At 37.2% G+C, this 15230-nt stretch overlaps 1 protein-coding gene across 3 annotated transcripts; it reads right to left on the bottom strand.

Moving 5' to 3' along the window:
• Positions 1-1489: 1489 nt before the first annotated feature.
• Positions 1490-13467, bottom strand: ifngr1 (interferon gamma receptor 1). Of its 3 annotated transcripts, none has more exons than XM_042399902.1 (8): positions 13109-13467; positions 11531-11625; positions 4827-4944; positions 4386-4576; positions 4099-4259; positions 3067-3253; positions 2250-2371; positions 1490-2134 (listed from the first exon to the last, which is right to left on the bottom strand). In XM_042399902.1, the coding sequence occupies exons 2-8, from the start codon at positions 11592-11594 to the stop codon at positions 1724-1726; spliced, it is 1254 nt and encodes a 417-aa protein (XP_042255836.1). In that variant the 5' UTR covers positions 11595-11625; positions 13109-13467; the 3' UTR covers positions 1490-1723. The 3 variants fall into 3 exon arrangements, with proteins under 3 accessions (XP_042255836.1, XP_042255844.1, XP_042255827.1); XM_042399910.1 differs by having other exon boundaries at positions 13154-13467; XM_042399893.1 differs by lacking the exon at positions 13109-13467 and having other exon boundaries at positions 11531-11982.
• Positions 13468-15230: the final 1763 nt, after the last annotated feature.

The following is a 15230-nucleotide window of genomic DNA, read 5'->3' as shown; positions in this document are numbered from 1 at the left end:
CTTTTTGTTAAGTTTTATTGTTGATCTTTTCATAAAGTATTTTCCAAATTCACAAATCTTTGGCAAAGCAGCACATTAACATTCTCCCTTTCACACAGACCGCAGCGGACGACTAAGTTTTCTGTCCAGTGAAAAACTTCACAGAAGATTCTTATTTCATTCATGTGTTCAGTGCAGTTAAAATGACTTAAATCAGTCTGATATTGGTGTTTAACCCTAAAACAAAGGCAAGCAATTATCATAAAACAAATGTGTAATATAATATAATCATACAATTATTTGTATAAAGGCCGGTTTTATATAAAAACAGGAGGTAAAAAAAACTTCCCACTGATACCAAGTATTAAAATATGAGCATCTCTGAAGTAAACAACAAACCTAATCGACCTGATGCAAACAAAAGACAAAAACTCCACAGAGCCAGTTTTACAGGTTGAACATTAGCCAACTACGGCTCATGAATCAACTGACTGGTGGCGGTAAGTAGGTGTGGCGCAGTTCGCAGGTATTTATGGAGTGTGGAAAGTCCAGATTAAGTTGCTCATTTAAGGAACAATGAACAAAAAGACACATAGCTATGGTTGTATCTAATTCTGTTTGTGGTGCTCGTTTAAAAAAGCTTCTCATTCAAGAAATACCATTCAATTATAAAACTGATGATTTCTTATAGTCAACAAATCCAAACCAACAATGAACTGATCTACTAACAAGCATTATGTGTGTATCAAAGCCTGATATATCTTATTCCTCTGTGCTGTAGACCTCCGTTGTTGTCCAAAACTTATTAAAAACACGTCAATGAGTCACACCGCTGCACTGGGTGACATGTTCCTTCATCATGAAGAGTTTGGTCATGTTAGTTTGTTTAGAAACGGCTCCAAAGACTAATAACAGCGATCGCGTTTTCAGTCTCCGGAGAGTAGTTCTGTGTAGCCCCAAAGGAACACATTGTGATGCGATTGGATCGGTCACAGTTGGGAGGTGAGGCTCGCGTTGTGATCGGATCTCAAAGAGGTGTGAATCTGTACAGTGTGACCACATTCATAGGAACCACTAAAGCTACAAGCGGTAGCAGCAGTTTCCTTGACCCGGGACACAATATGCTCATTGACAAGTCTGCCAACCGCGCCCAGCTAATTTACATATTGAGATCTGATCACAATGCTGGCACAGCTGAAAAGAGCTGAGAGTGAACCCAACCGGACAACTAAACAATGAGCCCAAACTACAGAGTCGCTTCATCACTACGAGCCACGACCAACACATTACACACTGACAGCTCATATATATTATGAAATATTGATTATAGCAGCTTTTGAAGATATATTGTGTATGGTTAAATATTCCCACATTCATCGACTGTTCCTGTTTTTTTTTCTGGAGCTGTTTGCAAGGGGTTATGGGTATCCCTTAATGCCGAGTACGATCCTGGAAAATCTCTTCAGGCGTAGATGAGGGATAAACAATCATTTCAGAGTAAAAGTTTAGATTAGATCCGTGCATTTCATTTTAATGTGTAGTCAGTGAGAAGAAGGTTTGAGGTTGATGGCATCTCTTCCAACTTCTGTTGAGGTTCTCCTGAGCAAGACGCAACTTCCTGATTTTACTCGTTTAAGCTTTGTATTAAGCACAGTTAGCTCAGAGGTACGAATCCTCATTAAGATTTTCTAGATTACCTGAATTAAAATCATTATTAAAAGTCTTCAGAGAGTCATTTTACCCTTTACTTGTTGTAACCCAATACAAAATCTCCATCACCCATGTCCATGTGAGTGTGTGGGCAGTCGTAGGGTGACCTTTCCTCTTCCTCTGAATCAAGCGAAACACACTCTGTTTTCACCGAGTCGTCCAGAGAGTCGTCATCTGTCCTGTGTCCCTCTGATCTCAGCCTAGCAGCTCCCAGGTCCTCGTTGCTGCTCTCTGAAAGTCCTCTCTCCATGTACAAGCACCCTGCAAGAGGCTGGAGATCAGAGGCGGCGCTGTTATCGTCCTGGAGGCTCCCGTAGAGGTCGATCTCCTCCTCCGAGGTGAGTGAGGGGCTCCTTTTGGGCCTGTGGATGATCAGTTCAACAACACTCGGGTCTCTCTCAGAGGCGACGGATACACCGATGGGCCTGCTTTCTGGGGGCCATTCCTGCGTGATGACAAGACAGGGACAGCCCAAAAAGGTTAAAAACAAGTAAAGCAACATAATTACCTTTGGAGTTTTTTTGTTTGTTTGTTTGTTTTTTTGCAATTTGAGGCCTTACCAGAGGTTTTGGTAGACTGTCATTGATTGTACATGCCTTCTCCTTACAGATGATCGAAATGATCACAATGCTAATAAGGACAAAGATGGCCAGCAGTATAAAAAGGGTCATCACATAGACATCTGCAAATAAAAAGAAAAAGAATATTGTGCTTAAACCTGCATCAGTTCATTACTTTAGCACACAACATCAATATATTACATCCTTATAAAGCTGATATGTTGAACTTGTTAGCAAACAGTTGCTTATTTCCACATCCAGCAGTTACGGAGCAACATTATCATTCATCTGGAGTCGTGTTTCTGTCCACCTGGTGAATGTAAGTCCAATATTCACTCTCTTTTAGCTCTGTTTTTACTCTCTACCAACTCCTGAGGGAAATATCTGGCTCTTTAGCTGCTAAATGCTCCACTATGTTCACCAGCTAGTCTACAGCTAACTGTGTCTGTTTGCTGTTTGGTGCTGAGCAGGTGGTGTACAGCGGCTTTTTACAGCTTTTTATCTGAAAACGACGCTATGAGAGCTCTGAGAATGAACCACAACAGTCAAGCTGAAACTCAATATAAAGCTCGGTAAAGCCGAGGGGAGCTCAACACATTACACACTGACAGCTCATATTGTTATGAAAAGTTTTTCAACAATGTTTTTGTTTAGGACAGAGAACTACATGCAGATTACTTGAATAAGTTTACTGTTCTCCTTCCAGCAGCATCAAACACATCACTGCCTGAGTGACAAACCATTTTTTCCCCACAAAGAATCTACAGAAAAATTCTTTTGATGCAGCATGCAGTCCCATGTGTTTGAAGAAACATACCCAGTTCAGCCTTATCACTCAATTCACTGGCACAGATCTGCTCCGTCTCTCTGAAAGGAACATGTCCAGTACCACTCCCATCAAACAACTGTCCTCTCAGCTTGACACAATTCACACCCTCAATGGATGAAAAAGCCTGTGTGCAGATGTGGTCTTCGATTCTGCAATATCCATTATTAAAGTCGGTCTGCAAATCACAGAACATGGACAATTTATATCAATATAGCTTTTCATCTTATTTGTATTATTACAAAGTGTGTGTGTGTGTGTGTGTGTGTGTGTGTGTGTGTGGGGGGGGGGGTGTGTGGGGGGGGGGGGGGGGGGGGGGGTTATTGTATTGTGTATTTTCATTCCAGTTTGATCTGGTATTTTTGATGTTTTATGCCTTTGAAACATGTTTTAAAATAAAGTTATTGTTTTTCTTATTCTTGTTTCTTTTATCATTTTTGTTTTTTTTATTATCAAATTTATTTTTACTTGTAGATACTATTACTACTACTAATACTACTACTACTACTACTAATATACTCAGTTTGGCTACAGTTACATCAATCTATCAATCAATCAAACATTTATATAGCACCTTTTGTACAGATTAGTGCATTGTAAAGTGCAGATAATGTGAACAGGACCAACAATCAGAGACTAACGCACACAAGGACATTCATGCCCTGCAGATGATTTATGCTGCTGGTGATATTTTATTTACATACATGCGCCTCCATTTGAGTGATGTTTTGTATCACAATGTTCTGAGATTCATATCAATAACCGGTTTTAACGGGCGAGGGGGGGGGGCAGGGGGGGCAGCCAACCCTGGGCCCACACTCAAAGATCACAGCCTTTTTTTTTTTTTTTAAATCATAACTTTAATTGTATAAATTGTTTGTAGATTTTAACACACTTAGCCTATGTATGCTGCAGAAAATATTTTTAAAAATTAGATTTAATCAGAAGTCAATGAGGCTTATGCATCTGCCGCCATCTTCCAAATGCAGATACAATGAAGTCTCTAAACTTGATAGTACTTACACCATTTATAGACACCTGGAATCTAAAAACGGGAGGAGGTTGAAATGCATCCTGCTTGATGGCTCTCTTCAGTTTTTTGTAGTAGTGTAGGGGATTCTCGAATCTCACTGTAGCCTTCGAGTCCTTCACAGTCAGATTGAATGGAGGGAAATCTAACTCGCCTGCAAAGAGATCAAACTGTTATCTCTGCAAGGGAAAGGATGCAAAATCAAACACTTCTTATTTGAAAATCTACGGAGTAACATCTGATCTAAATAAGCATATTTATACATTCACATATTACTTACATTTTATATGAGCTGTCTTTTCATATTTATAGGTGAATGATTTAGACGACACTGGTACAGACTGGTTGCCTCCCTGTATGGCCGTTACATTGACATAATTATAGCCCATATAGTGCTTTTCAGATTCCCAGATGTAGTTGCTCAGATCATACTGATGGTCTGTGGTTTCATTCTCATGTTTCCTTCCTTCCCTTAAATAAAAGCAAGAAAAACAGCAGATTAATCCTTCATGTTACTTGTTTTACTAATAAATCAAATCCATTATCATAATTAGAATCTGCTGTATGCATTTTCTGCTACCATTGGTAACAGAAATTGTTTGGAAACCAGCAACTTGTGTCTTGTGTCGTAGGTTTACGTTAAAAAATTTTAAACATGTAATTACATTTTACTGTTGATTTGTACCAAAGTTATATTTTCTTAATTGGACTTGAGTCTTACTCAGGAGTTCCTAAGATTTTCACCCCGAATCTGGTTTGCGGTTCCTGCTTGCTGTATTCCCAGTGGACTGTTATTTGGAGATTTTGGCATCTCACGGTCACGTTTGTTGGAGGTGGAACTGCAATAAAGATTATAGAAAACACCAATAACTAAACATGTAATAGGAAATAATGTTCGGTAACAAACAACTCATTTAGGACCTGTACGGCCCGTGTCTATGTATATACAATGATTACCATGAAATATACCAAGTACATTGATGGTCTCCAGAAAACCTTTTCACTTTGAACAGAAACTTTTGTCGAGCACCAGCCTCGGGACAAAATGTCAACTATGCAAATAACCACACATTAGTCCAACTGTCAGACTTCCCTTTTGATTTGATTGATTTAACTTTTAATGGCATTTTCTCAAGTGTAGGACTGGCTAACCATGTGTCATGTAGACCCAACAGTCTGCCATAGTTCAGTCCATCCTTTGATCAACACTCCTTTAACAAGATGGAAAAACCCAGTGAAATCACCTGCTGACGTTCACTTGAAACCAATCGTCAATATGTTGCCACACCCAGGACAAGTTTCACATTGTTAGTTCTGCTAGTTGCCATAATGTTTATGGCTCTAGCCAACATTTACATATTGTGGGGTTTAAAAACAGCCTCTAAGCTGAACTTTTAAGTCTTGTTAGAAACAGTAAGTGCTCACATTTGTTTTCCTACCCAACTAGCAGTAAGACTCAATAAGCAGAAATATAGATTTGTTCTAAAAAGGAGACTGATGCCATGGTTACGTCATATAGGAGCAGAAAGATTTCAGTGTTTTAATAATTTAAAGCATTTACATCATCTGACAACTCATGAAGGTTGTATGATAACAGTTGGTCATGTGAGAGTTTAAATTACTTTACATTGACAAAAATTACAATATTAAATTTGGGTTTAATTACATTGTATGACAGTAAGTTTCCCAGTCATAATTATGATTGGAGGATGATTTTACAAGCTTGGAAACTCATAATCAGTAACAAAGAAGTATTCAGATCCACTAACATTATGTTATAAATCATATCAAGGCCACTAAACATCGACAACTTTGCCAGAACAAAAGCGTTTACTATCATATTAGTTAGAGGTGTGAAGGTCAGGACAATTTCGACCAAACAATTCCAGTTAAAGTGTCATGAAAGGCCTCGATCTTTGTTCTACATAACACCGCGCTGTGGTGACAGACGGCTGGCTGGCAGCAACAAGGAAACAGCCAATAAAACAACAGGTATATAAATTCACACCATAGTTGCCCTTCAACATTCCACTCAGGTCAACCGTCATTGTTTAATAGCTACTGCCTCAACTGTCTCAATCTTAGTTAGACAGGGGTTAGGACGGGTTCAAATTTTTTCAAGTCTGTCTCAAAACAACAATCAGGAGCCCACATGAAGATTGAAACATGTTTTTCTTGCTGTAATCATTCCTCCTGTTCATACTGACCATTAGAAGATCCCTTCATAATGCACTTACAATGGAAGTGATGGAGGACAAAAATCCACAGTCCTCCTTCTGTGCAAAAATGTATTTAAAAGTTTATCTGAAGCTAATATGAAGCTTCAGCGTCCAAATGAATCAAATCAAGTAGATATCTTTCAACGTTACAGTCTTTTTAGTGCCAAAGTCCCTCTTTTTATTACTATACTTCCACCACAGCTCAACAGGGAAACACTGTCCGAGGAAACACAAAGAGGGAATTTGATGCTAAAAAGACTGTAAATGTGTCAGATATCCTCTTGATATGACTAACTCAGACTGCTGAAGCTGAATATAAGCTTCACATCTACTTTTAAATACATTTTTGCACTAAATGACTGCGTGGACACTAGGGATGTGCCTGAATATAAATACATTATTTGGCAAAGCACAAATTGTTTCATACAAACATTTAAAAAAATGATTTGTTGAGGGTGTTCCCCAGAGATAAAGCTGAGCTGCTCACACAAGCAAAGTGCTCCTAAGGGACTCTCCATGACCTTTTATTCCCCTTCTCCTTTCCACAAAGTTAGGTTGTAAAAAATAGGCAATAAATGAAAAGTGCAAAGCAATAATTGCCTTTGACGTCCTTCCCTACACATTACACGGTGTGCTGTCTCTGTGTTATGGGTGTATAAATATGAAGAGGTCTGTCTGCATGAGGTGATGAGTAGAGTTTTAAAGCTGATGAGTAAAGCTCAGTAATCAGCGCAGTCGTCTATGATCTGGGAGACTCCAGTTCAAGACCGGATATGGGGACCTCCTTTGTAAGGTAGTTTATTCATGAACACTTATTGTAACACTTTAATTTTCTAAAATTAAAAGTGTCATAAAAACAGGATTTTTAAGCCTATTTCCACTTTTATTCAAATACAGATACAAATAATTTTGCTGTCTCAACAAATACAAACACTGGGATCTCATCCCTAGTGGACACGCAGTAGATTTTGGCCCTCATCACTTACATTGAAAGCACATTTAAAGGGGATCTTTTAATAGTCAGTATGAACAGGAGGAATGATTACAGTGAGGAAAACCTCTTTCACTGTTCATATGGACACCTGGCTGCTGTTTTGATGTGTTCAGGTGCAGATTATTGTCTGTGGATGGGTTGAGGTTGGGGCTCTGTGCAGGCCAGTCAAGTTCCTCCACACCAAACTGTGAAAGCCATTTCTTTATGTCGCTGGGTTTCTCATGTTGAAACAAGACAGATTATTCCTCCAAACTGTTGAAGATTTTCTTTCATTGGAACTGAGGGGCTTAGTCCAGGGGTATACAAGTCTTAGCAGTCCACTAAATAAATGTACACTGCATCAAATGTCCAGTAAGGGTGCATTACATGATATTACAGTACAAAAACTCTAGAACTCTGTATTAATGTGACGTGGCACCTTCACTGTATAACCAAGTCCTCAAACATGGACATCGAAAGGAGTCTAAGTGTTCATTAGGGAGTTCTTCACTGCATTCATTCTGGTTCAGTTTTGTGGTTCTTACCTCCATGTTTTTGGGATAGTTTTCACATATTTGGTGTCTTAGTGGTGTTTTGTGTTCCCACTCTTCATTATGGCCACTGTTTCATTGCAAATCAAGCACAATGGTCTCTTCCTTCAGGCAAAATGAATGTGTATTTCAGTCCAGTGATCCTTTGAATGCATGTTTTTCACTGTCATCCTTTCTTTTTTTTGTATGGGCTAGTTTTGAATAAGACATTTTTCTTTATCAACTGGATCTGCTGCACTCTGCAACAACCTTACTAACTGTGGTGACTAGTGAGCTGCTGAATGACAAGTGAGGTGACGTGATAGCGATCTGTCACGCAAAAATGGGCCAGGTTGCAGTTAAATTTTGTTCCCTGTCCAGATTAAAATGTTATTTGATCCGCTTATGGAGTATGTATGGCCAAACCAGAGAAGCAGCTCCAGAGCAAACTTGCACAAATGTTAGTATACCTTCGGATATACTTTCCTATAATTCCAATTCCAGCATCATTTAATTAAAGGTAAGACATGTGGTCCCCTAAACACAGCAGTCAGTTTTCCCTCAGATACACCATGTGAACAGTTACTAATCATTAATTCTTTCCTGGTATCAGTTTGCGGCTTATATATTTATTATAGGCAGGCCGAACCCTCGCCCTTGTCTTTTACAATAGAGATTGCAAACATGTTTTCCCCTCAACCTTTGCTTTATGCACTCTGTGATTCACAGCACTTTATATGAACGTCGGAGTACAGAAATACACTTTTACGATGCATTGTAGTACAACCAAAGTTTTCCATAAAAGTCCACAATAAAAACTCTTATGATTTCTTGCAAAAAAATACTCAAAATGAAGTTTCATCTCACTGTGGCTGTATGATGTTTTGGGCTGCAATTAATCTATTTTCTTCTTTTCAGATTAGTTGATTAATTCTTTTCTTTAACTTAAGTAAAAGTACTAATACAACAATGTAAAAATACTCCATTACAAGTAAAAGTCCTGCATGAAAAATCCTACTTCAGTAAAAGTACCTTAGTATCAAGCTTAGTTCCTTGAAAGATAGAAAAACAACCTCATCATAATTAGCAGAGGTACTGTCTTGTTGTGTTTCAGAGAAGGAGGGGTAATCTCTAAACCACTTCTCACTCAGAGTGAGCTATGAAATACCAGCATTTCACAGTGGATGACTGGAAAAAAAGTCCTGTTTACTGATTAATCCAAGTTTGAGATTTATGGCAGAACAGAAGGGTGCATGTAAGGACACAATTCAGATTCTTTAATTAAGACAAAGCACCAATACAGCAATGTAAAAATACTCCATCACTAGTAAAAGTCCTGCATGAAAAATCCTACCACAGTAAAAGTACATAAGTATTATGAGCTTGATGTAGTTAAAGTATTGCAGTAAAAGTACATAAGTATTATGAGCTTGATGTAGTTAAAGTATTGCAGTAAAAGTAGTGGTTTGGTCCCTCTGACTGATATATTATTATATATGACATCATTAGATTATTAATAGTGAAGCATCAGTGTTAGAGCAGCATGTTACTGTTGTAGCTGCTGGAGGTGGAGCTAGTTTACACTACTTTATATACAGTTAGCTAGTTTAGTCCAGTGGTTCCCAACCTAGGGGTTGGGCCCCTCCAAAGGGTCAGCAGATAAATCTGAGGGGTGGTGAGATGATTAATGGGAGAGGAAAGAAGAAAAAACAAAGTTCTGATACACAAATCTGTTTTCAGTTTTTGGACTTTTTCTCTAATCTTTGATTTTTGCTGAAATATTGGATCATTTGAACATTTATTGAAATGAAAGCATGTGAGAAGTTCAGAGGGAAAAATCACTATTTGGTGGAGCTGTTAACAACTCATAGAAATGTGAAATGTGACCCCGACTACACACTGCTTTTTGTAAGACGTCAAAACACAAAAAGGTTGGAAACCACTGGTTTCATCTTTAACAATGTGTTGTATTTTAAAAGCTTGTTATATTATCCATTGTGTCAAATCTTCATCTGAAAAGTAACTAAAGCTGTCAAATAAATGTAGTGGAGTAGAAAGTACAATATTTCCCTCTGAAATGTAGTGGAGTGGAAGTATAAAGTAGCATCACATGGAAATACTCAAGTAAAGCACAAATACCTCAACAGTGTACTTAAGTACTTGATTAAATGTACTTAGTTACTTTCCACCACTGCTGTAATGTCAACAGTGATGATAAACACCCATCACAGGTTTCCAGTTTGTGAAAGACAAAAGCAGCAAGTCCTCACATTTCAAAAGCTGAAACCAACAAGTTTTTGGTGTTTTTACTTCATTTATCAAAACTGAGTTTTATTTTTTCTCCTGTTTGTCGAACACATGTAGAAAGTTTAAGTTGGTGTACAGTGATTACAGGCTGCTGTGGAAGATGCTGAGACAGATTATTTCCAAACCAGGTGCAACTGATACATTTTAGAGAAGTCTGAGACACCATTGTTTCTAAGATGAATCAGACTTGGATTATCATCAAGGTCACTAATGAACTCAGCTATAATGGCAGAATAGTTTTGAATATGATTAAAATATGAGGTGGAGTCTAAAAAATAAGCTCCACAGTAGGAGGGGTTGTGAAAAGTATATAATATGATATTTTATAATTTTACATTAGGTTTTTCTTTATCCTGGGATAAAGGCCTCAGTTTGCTTTGTATTGTTCTTTATGCATTAAATCTATTCACGTTGAACTCTACTGGCTTCAAGTGGGGTTTTTTTTAGTTTTTCTCTAATAAGTTTTGAGTTTAATGCTAAGTTGTGGGTAGCCTGAAGATTTATTGGCCCATCTGAGGATTTCCCACAACAAGCTGCATTTATGGCATAAAGATAAGCTGCACCTCTCACTTCTGCATTTTTGCTTGCACCAACATTAGAGCTTTTTCTCTTTTGGCGCGGTGCCATGCTCACATTAGCTGACCTGTATCCCAAACGCTCCCACTCTGCAGTAATTTAAAAGGGACTGATAGCAGCAGCACTTTGTCACGTCAGGAGTTTCCCAGGCAACAGCACAGAGGTTGACTCCTGTTTCGTAACAGAGGCTCCAACACGCATATGATTCTTGATTTCTGAATGAATGGATATATAGCGTTATTTTTGGCATTCAAAAAATGTGGGTTTTTTTAGCCTGGTGGGGGTTCTTGTTGGCCCAGTGGCCCACCAGGACTGTGCAATCATAGGGAAACACTGAATGGGTCAAAGAACATGTGTTCAATACTTGGTGCGGATCCAGGAAAAGGAAATGATTTTTTAAAAGCTGCCAGACGACATTTCTGAGTATTTCCATTGCTCTCTCCAATTATCTACAAACATTACACATCGATTAATCTGCAGATTATGTTCACGATTAATCAATTAGTTGTTTGGTCTATTGGATGTCAGAAAATGGTGAAAAATGTCGATCACTGTATGTCAAAGTCCACGGTGACGTCTTGAAATGTCTTGTTTTGTCCACAACACAAAGATATTCAGTTTACTGTCATAGAAGACTGAAGAAACTAGAAAATATTCACATTTCAGAAGCTGGAATCAGAGAATTTGGGTTTTTATTCTTCTAAAAAAAATGACTTAAAACAATGATGATCAAAATAAATTGCAGATGAAGTTTCTAATCGCCTAACTGATTAATCGACTAATAACTCTATAATACTTTAGTATAATTAAGTCCACTTACCCTTCTCAGCAGAAACTGCAGTGATGAGAAGCAGCAGAGCAGCGAACCCACCGTCCAGCAGCATGGTTCAGGCCCTCAGCCACTCCGGTTTCCCCCTCAACAGAGAGGAGTCAATCAATCAATCAATCAATAGAAACTCAACTAGACCTGATTGGAAAACATGTGGGGTTTCTGATCATCGCAGGTTCTGATTTTCTTCAATATTTCCTCATAAAACCGTCTGTCAGAGAGCAGCCACGCTGTTGATTCAGCCTTCGGCTGTGTATGTTGTAAACCTGCCGACGAATGACTCAAATTAACTTGTACAATTGGGGAAACACACCTTAATGACGTCACCGGACAAAGAGAAGACTGCTCCTTTTTTTCAAAATAAGAGTTGTAGATAGTTTCAAAAAAAAAAAGATAAGATGGAGAAATGAAGAGGTAGATAAATACACAAGTAGAGGAAAACATGGATGGAAAAAATGAAAGAATGAATATAACAAAAATATGTATACGTTGAGGAATACACAATACAAATAAATACAAATACAAAAAAATAACTTATTTAAAACCTCACTATGTAAATAATATATAAAAGTAAATGTTTAAAATATTGCAAGACATCCAGAAACAATGATATAATTATGACATGGTAGAAACAGCAAGGAGTAAAAACACAAATAAATAAAGAATATATGATGAGATTCATTTTTGTAAAGAATTGTTTTGGAGATTATGTCATTTAGTATTTGTTGGATGTTTTACATGATTTGATACATATAGTCTTTATACTTTTATGTAAATTATTAATAATATAAAATTATTAAAAATATAACATACACAATAATAACGTGATAATGTAATTACAATTGTGTATAAACTTTATTTTGAACGTTAACAGACCCCTTATCAGTGGTATTTGCGCTAGTGTGGTGGGACAAGTTGGCACCAGCTTGCCGGTTACAATGATGATTATCTTTAAATTAAACTTGTCAAGACGCCAAAGGGAGTCAAGTGTAAGGTTTGTCTGACTCCACTGATATGTATGTATGTGTAAGATTTCATGTTATAGTGTTTTGTGGTTTATATTTTGCTTGTTTTGTTCGTTTTCTTCTAACAGTTGATAATATTTATTTTCAGTTCCAGTTTATAACGGTTAATAACGTTTATTTTCAGTTTGTTTATAACGGTTACAGAATGTAAACAGTTAGAGCCCGAACAGCTGGTTAGCTGGTTTGCCGTTGCCAAGGCAACCAGGCAGCTCACGGTTGTAGGTTGTAATACATCTCATGTAGAGGATGAATGAGAGATATGTCTTTAATGCTGTTGTTTGACTGAAGTTATGAGGGAAGTAGTTTTATACTGGAAATGATAAGAATTGTAAATAATTGTAGATAATAGACTGATATATATATCTTTCAATGCTCTTATATATAATTGATCATTTTAAATAGCCTATTATATATATATATATATATATATATATATATATATATACTGTGATTCTGTTAGTGAAACGGGGGACTATATTAGCCTCACAGTTTATAACGCCCCCGTTAAGTTTGTTTTATGTTGCTGATAATAGTGACAGCCTACAGTCTCTGCGTTGTGTTGTAATGATGATGATGGTGGTGGACTAACGGCTGACAGTTGGTAGTTGACTCCAACGAAGACACACAGACGCTCCGATGTCGATTCAATGATGACTGTTTATTGCTTACAAGCACTTCGGGATCTGGAGGATACAAGCCCGGTCTCAGTAAAACTATTTCATATAAATAAAATCATAATCAAAGGAAACTTACTATACTAATGAATGATTTCTGTGGTGAAGCTTAATAACCGTTAAATAACAAATTACAAGGCCAACGGTCGAACCTTGACCAGGATCAAAGACTTACTGTATCACAAATTAAATAAAAGACACGATTGATAGAGATGATTCAGTACACATAGATAATCACTCTGATTGTCAATATAGTTATAATTAGTAATAAAGTCTCTCTCAGATCAGCTATACATTAATATTTACAGGTTTCCGTTTAACAGTCACACACTCACCTGAGGGATACAAGCCCAGTCTGACTTGTTCCCCCGGTGATGCTTTATAGCTGCATCGTTACCTTGGATACTATGTAGCCAAGTATTAAATATTAAATATAAGATAACAGCATAAAAATATGAAAATAACACAAATATGTACACCTTATAACTATTAAATAAAGGTAAAATTACTGACAAAATTATATTCTATATTACAAGATTTTGCTATTAGACATAGTGACCATTTAAAGCTCAAATGATGTAGGCCTATTTAATATAACATGCAAGAGGCAGATGTTACATTAGCATGTTGATTTTAAATGGAAATAGCTAGTTTATGCATGATTACTGTATTTTGAAATATTGATTATTTTACATTATATCGTTATTGTTTTGCATTTTTGTTGTATTGTTCCAACTAAGTTCAGTTGGCAGTTAACGTACAAACAGTAAAGCCACGGAAGATCAACCGACTCACACTGTGTTTTAATTCGTTCTTTCAGAATAAATTACTTTCTAAAATATGTCACCCCACGAGTGAGCTTCCACTCTACGGGCGTAGCACATTCAGGTTTTTTAATGGGTCTTATTCTTTGTTTTGCATTAATAATCTAATAATTATTGATTCTTTAATTTCTTTCACATCTTACAAATTAACAGACGCTTTTGCAGGTAAATCAACTCATGAGGGAAGTTGGTTTATGTCACCACCTACAGATCACATGCCAACATGACGTTTATTTACACACTGTGGATTTTATACATACACAAACATGTTTTGTCAGTTTTTAAACACTCTCACCTCCACCTAAATATGAATTATCAACTAGGTTTAAAAAAAAAAAAAAGGCAGCTGAGCAGGGGCCCGAGACCCCCAGGGGCCACAAAAGTCCGGGTCTGAAAAGTGAAGCCAATGTGGAAGCACCTTAAACCTGCATTCTCTCTAATGGCCAGCAGGGGGCGACTCCACTGGCTGCAATAAGAAGTCCGATTGCATAGAAGTCTATGAGAAAATGACCCTACATCTCACTTGATTTATTACCTCAGTAAACTGTTTCCTAATGAGTTTATGGCCTCAATCACTAGTTTCAAGTCTTCTTCAACACAGCATTATGTTCATCTTTTTAAATTATGGTCCTATTTAATTTAAATTTGACAATAAAGCAGGGTATGCTTTAGGGCATGGCTATATTGTGATTGACAAGTAGCTACCACGGTGACAACGTTGCTTAGGTAATGTAAACACGGCGTAACCCCAGATTCACAGAGTATAGCCGTAGCTGTTGCTATTTCAGTGTGTTTCCAGTTAGTGAATGTTAATTGTAATATTTTAGTCGTTTAAAACAGTCTTGTTCAGTGTTTGGTTGGACTAAAAGACCCTCTAAGGAGTAAAATATTAACAGAACCATTTTCCAACCATTGAGATGTTGTTTCATTAGTTTTTCAAGGGTTTGTGTTTTTGGTATTGTGATTAATTTTATCAATTTGTTTGGGAATGTCACTAAATAGAATATGAACTAATGTGGGTATGTAGGGAGCCTATCGTACCCCGAGGGTTAATGTGACCATACATACACTGAACATAAGCATCATCATCAATTTAATCCAATTTATGTGTTAATTTTAAACACAAATTTGATGTGTTTTTATCAAATCAAAATGTGTTTTATCTAAT

The sequence above is a fragment of the Thunnus maccoyii genome, chromosome 2 (genome assembly GCF_910596095.1).
Source record: "Thunnus maccoyii chromosome 2, fThuMac1.1, whole genome shotgun sequence".
Taxonomy (NCBI): domain Eukaryota; kingdom Metazoa; phylum Chordata; class Actinopteri; order Scombriformes; family Scombridae; genus Thunnus; species Thunnus maccoyii.
Note: the sequence above shows the minus strand (reverse complement) of the source record. Positions and strands in the feature narration are given on the sequence as shown.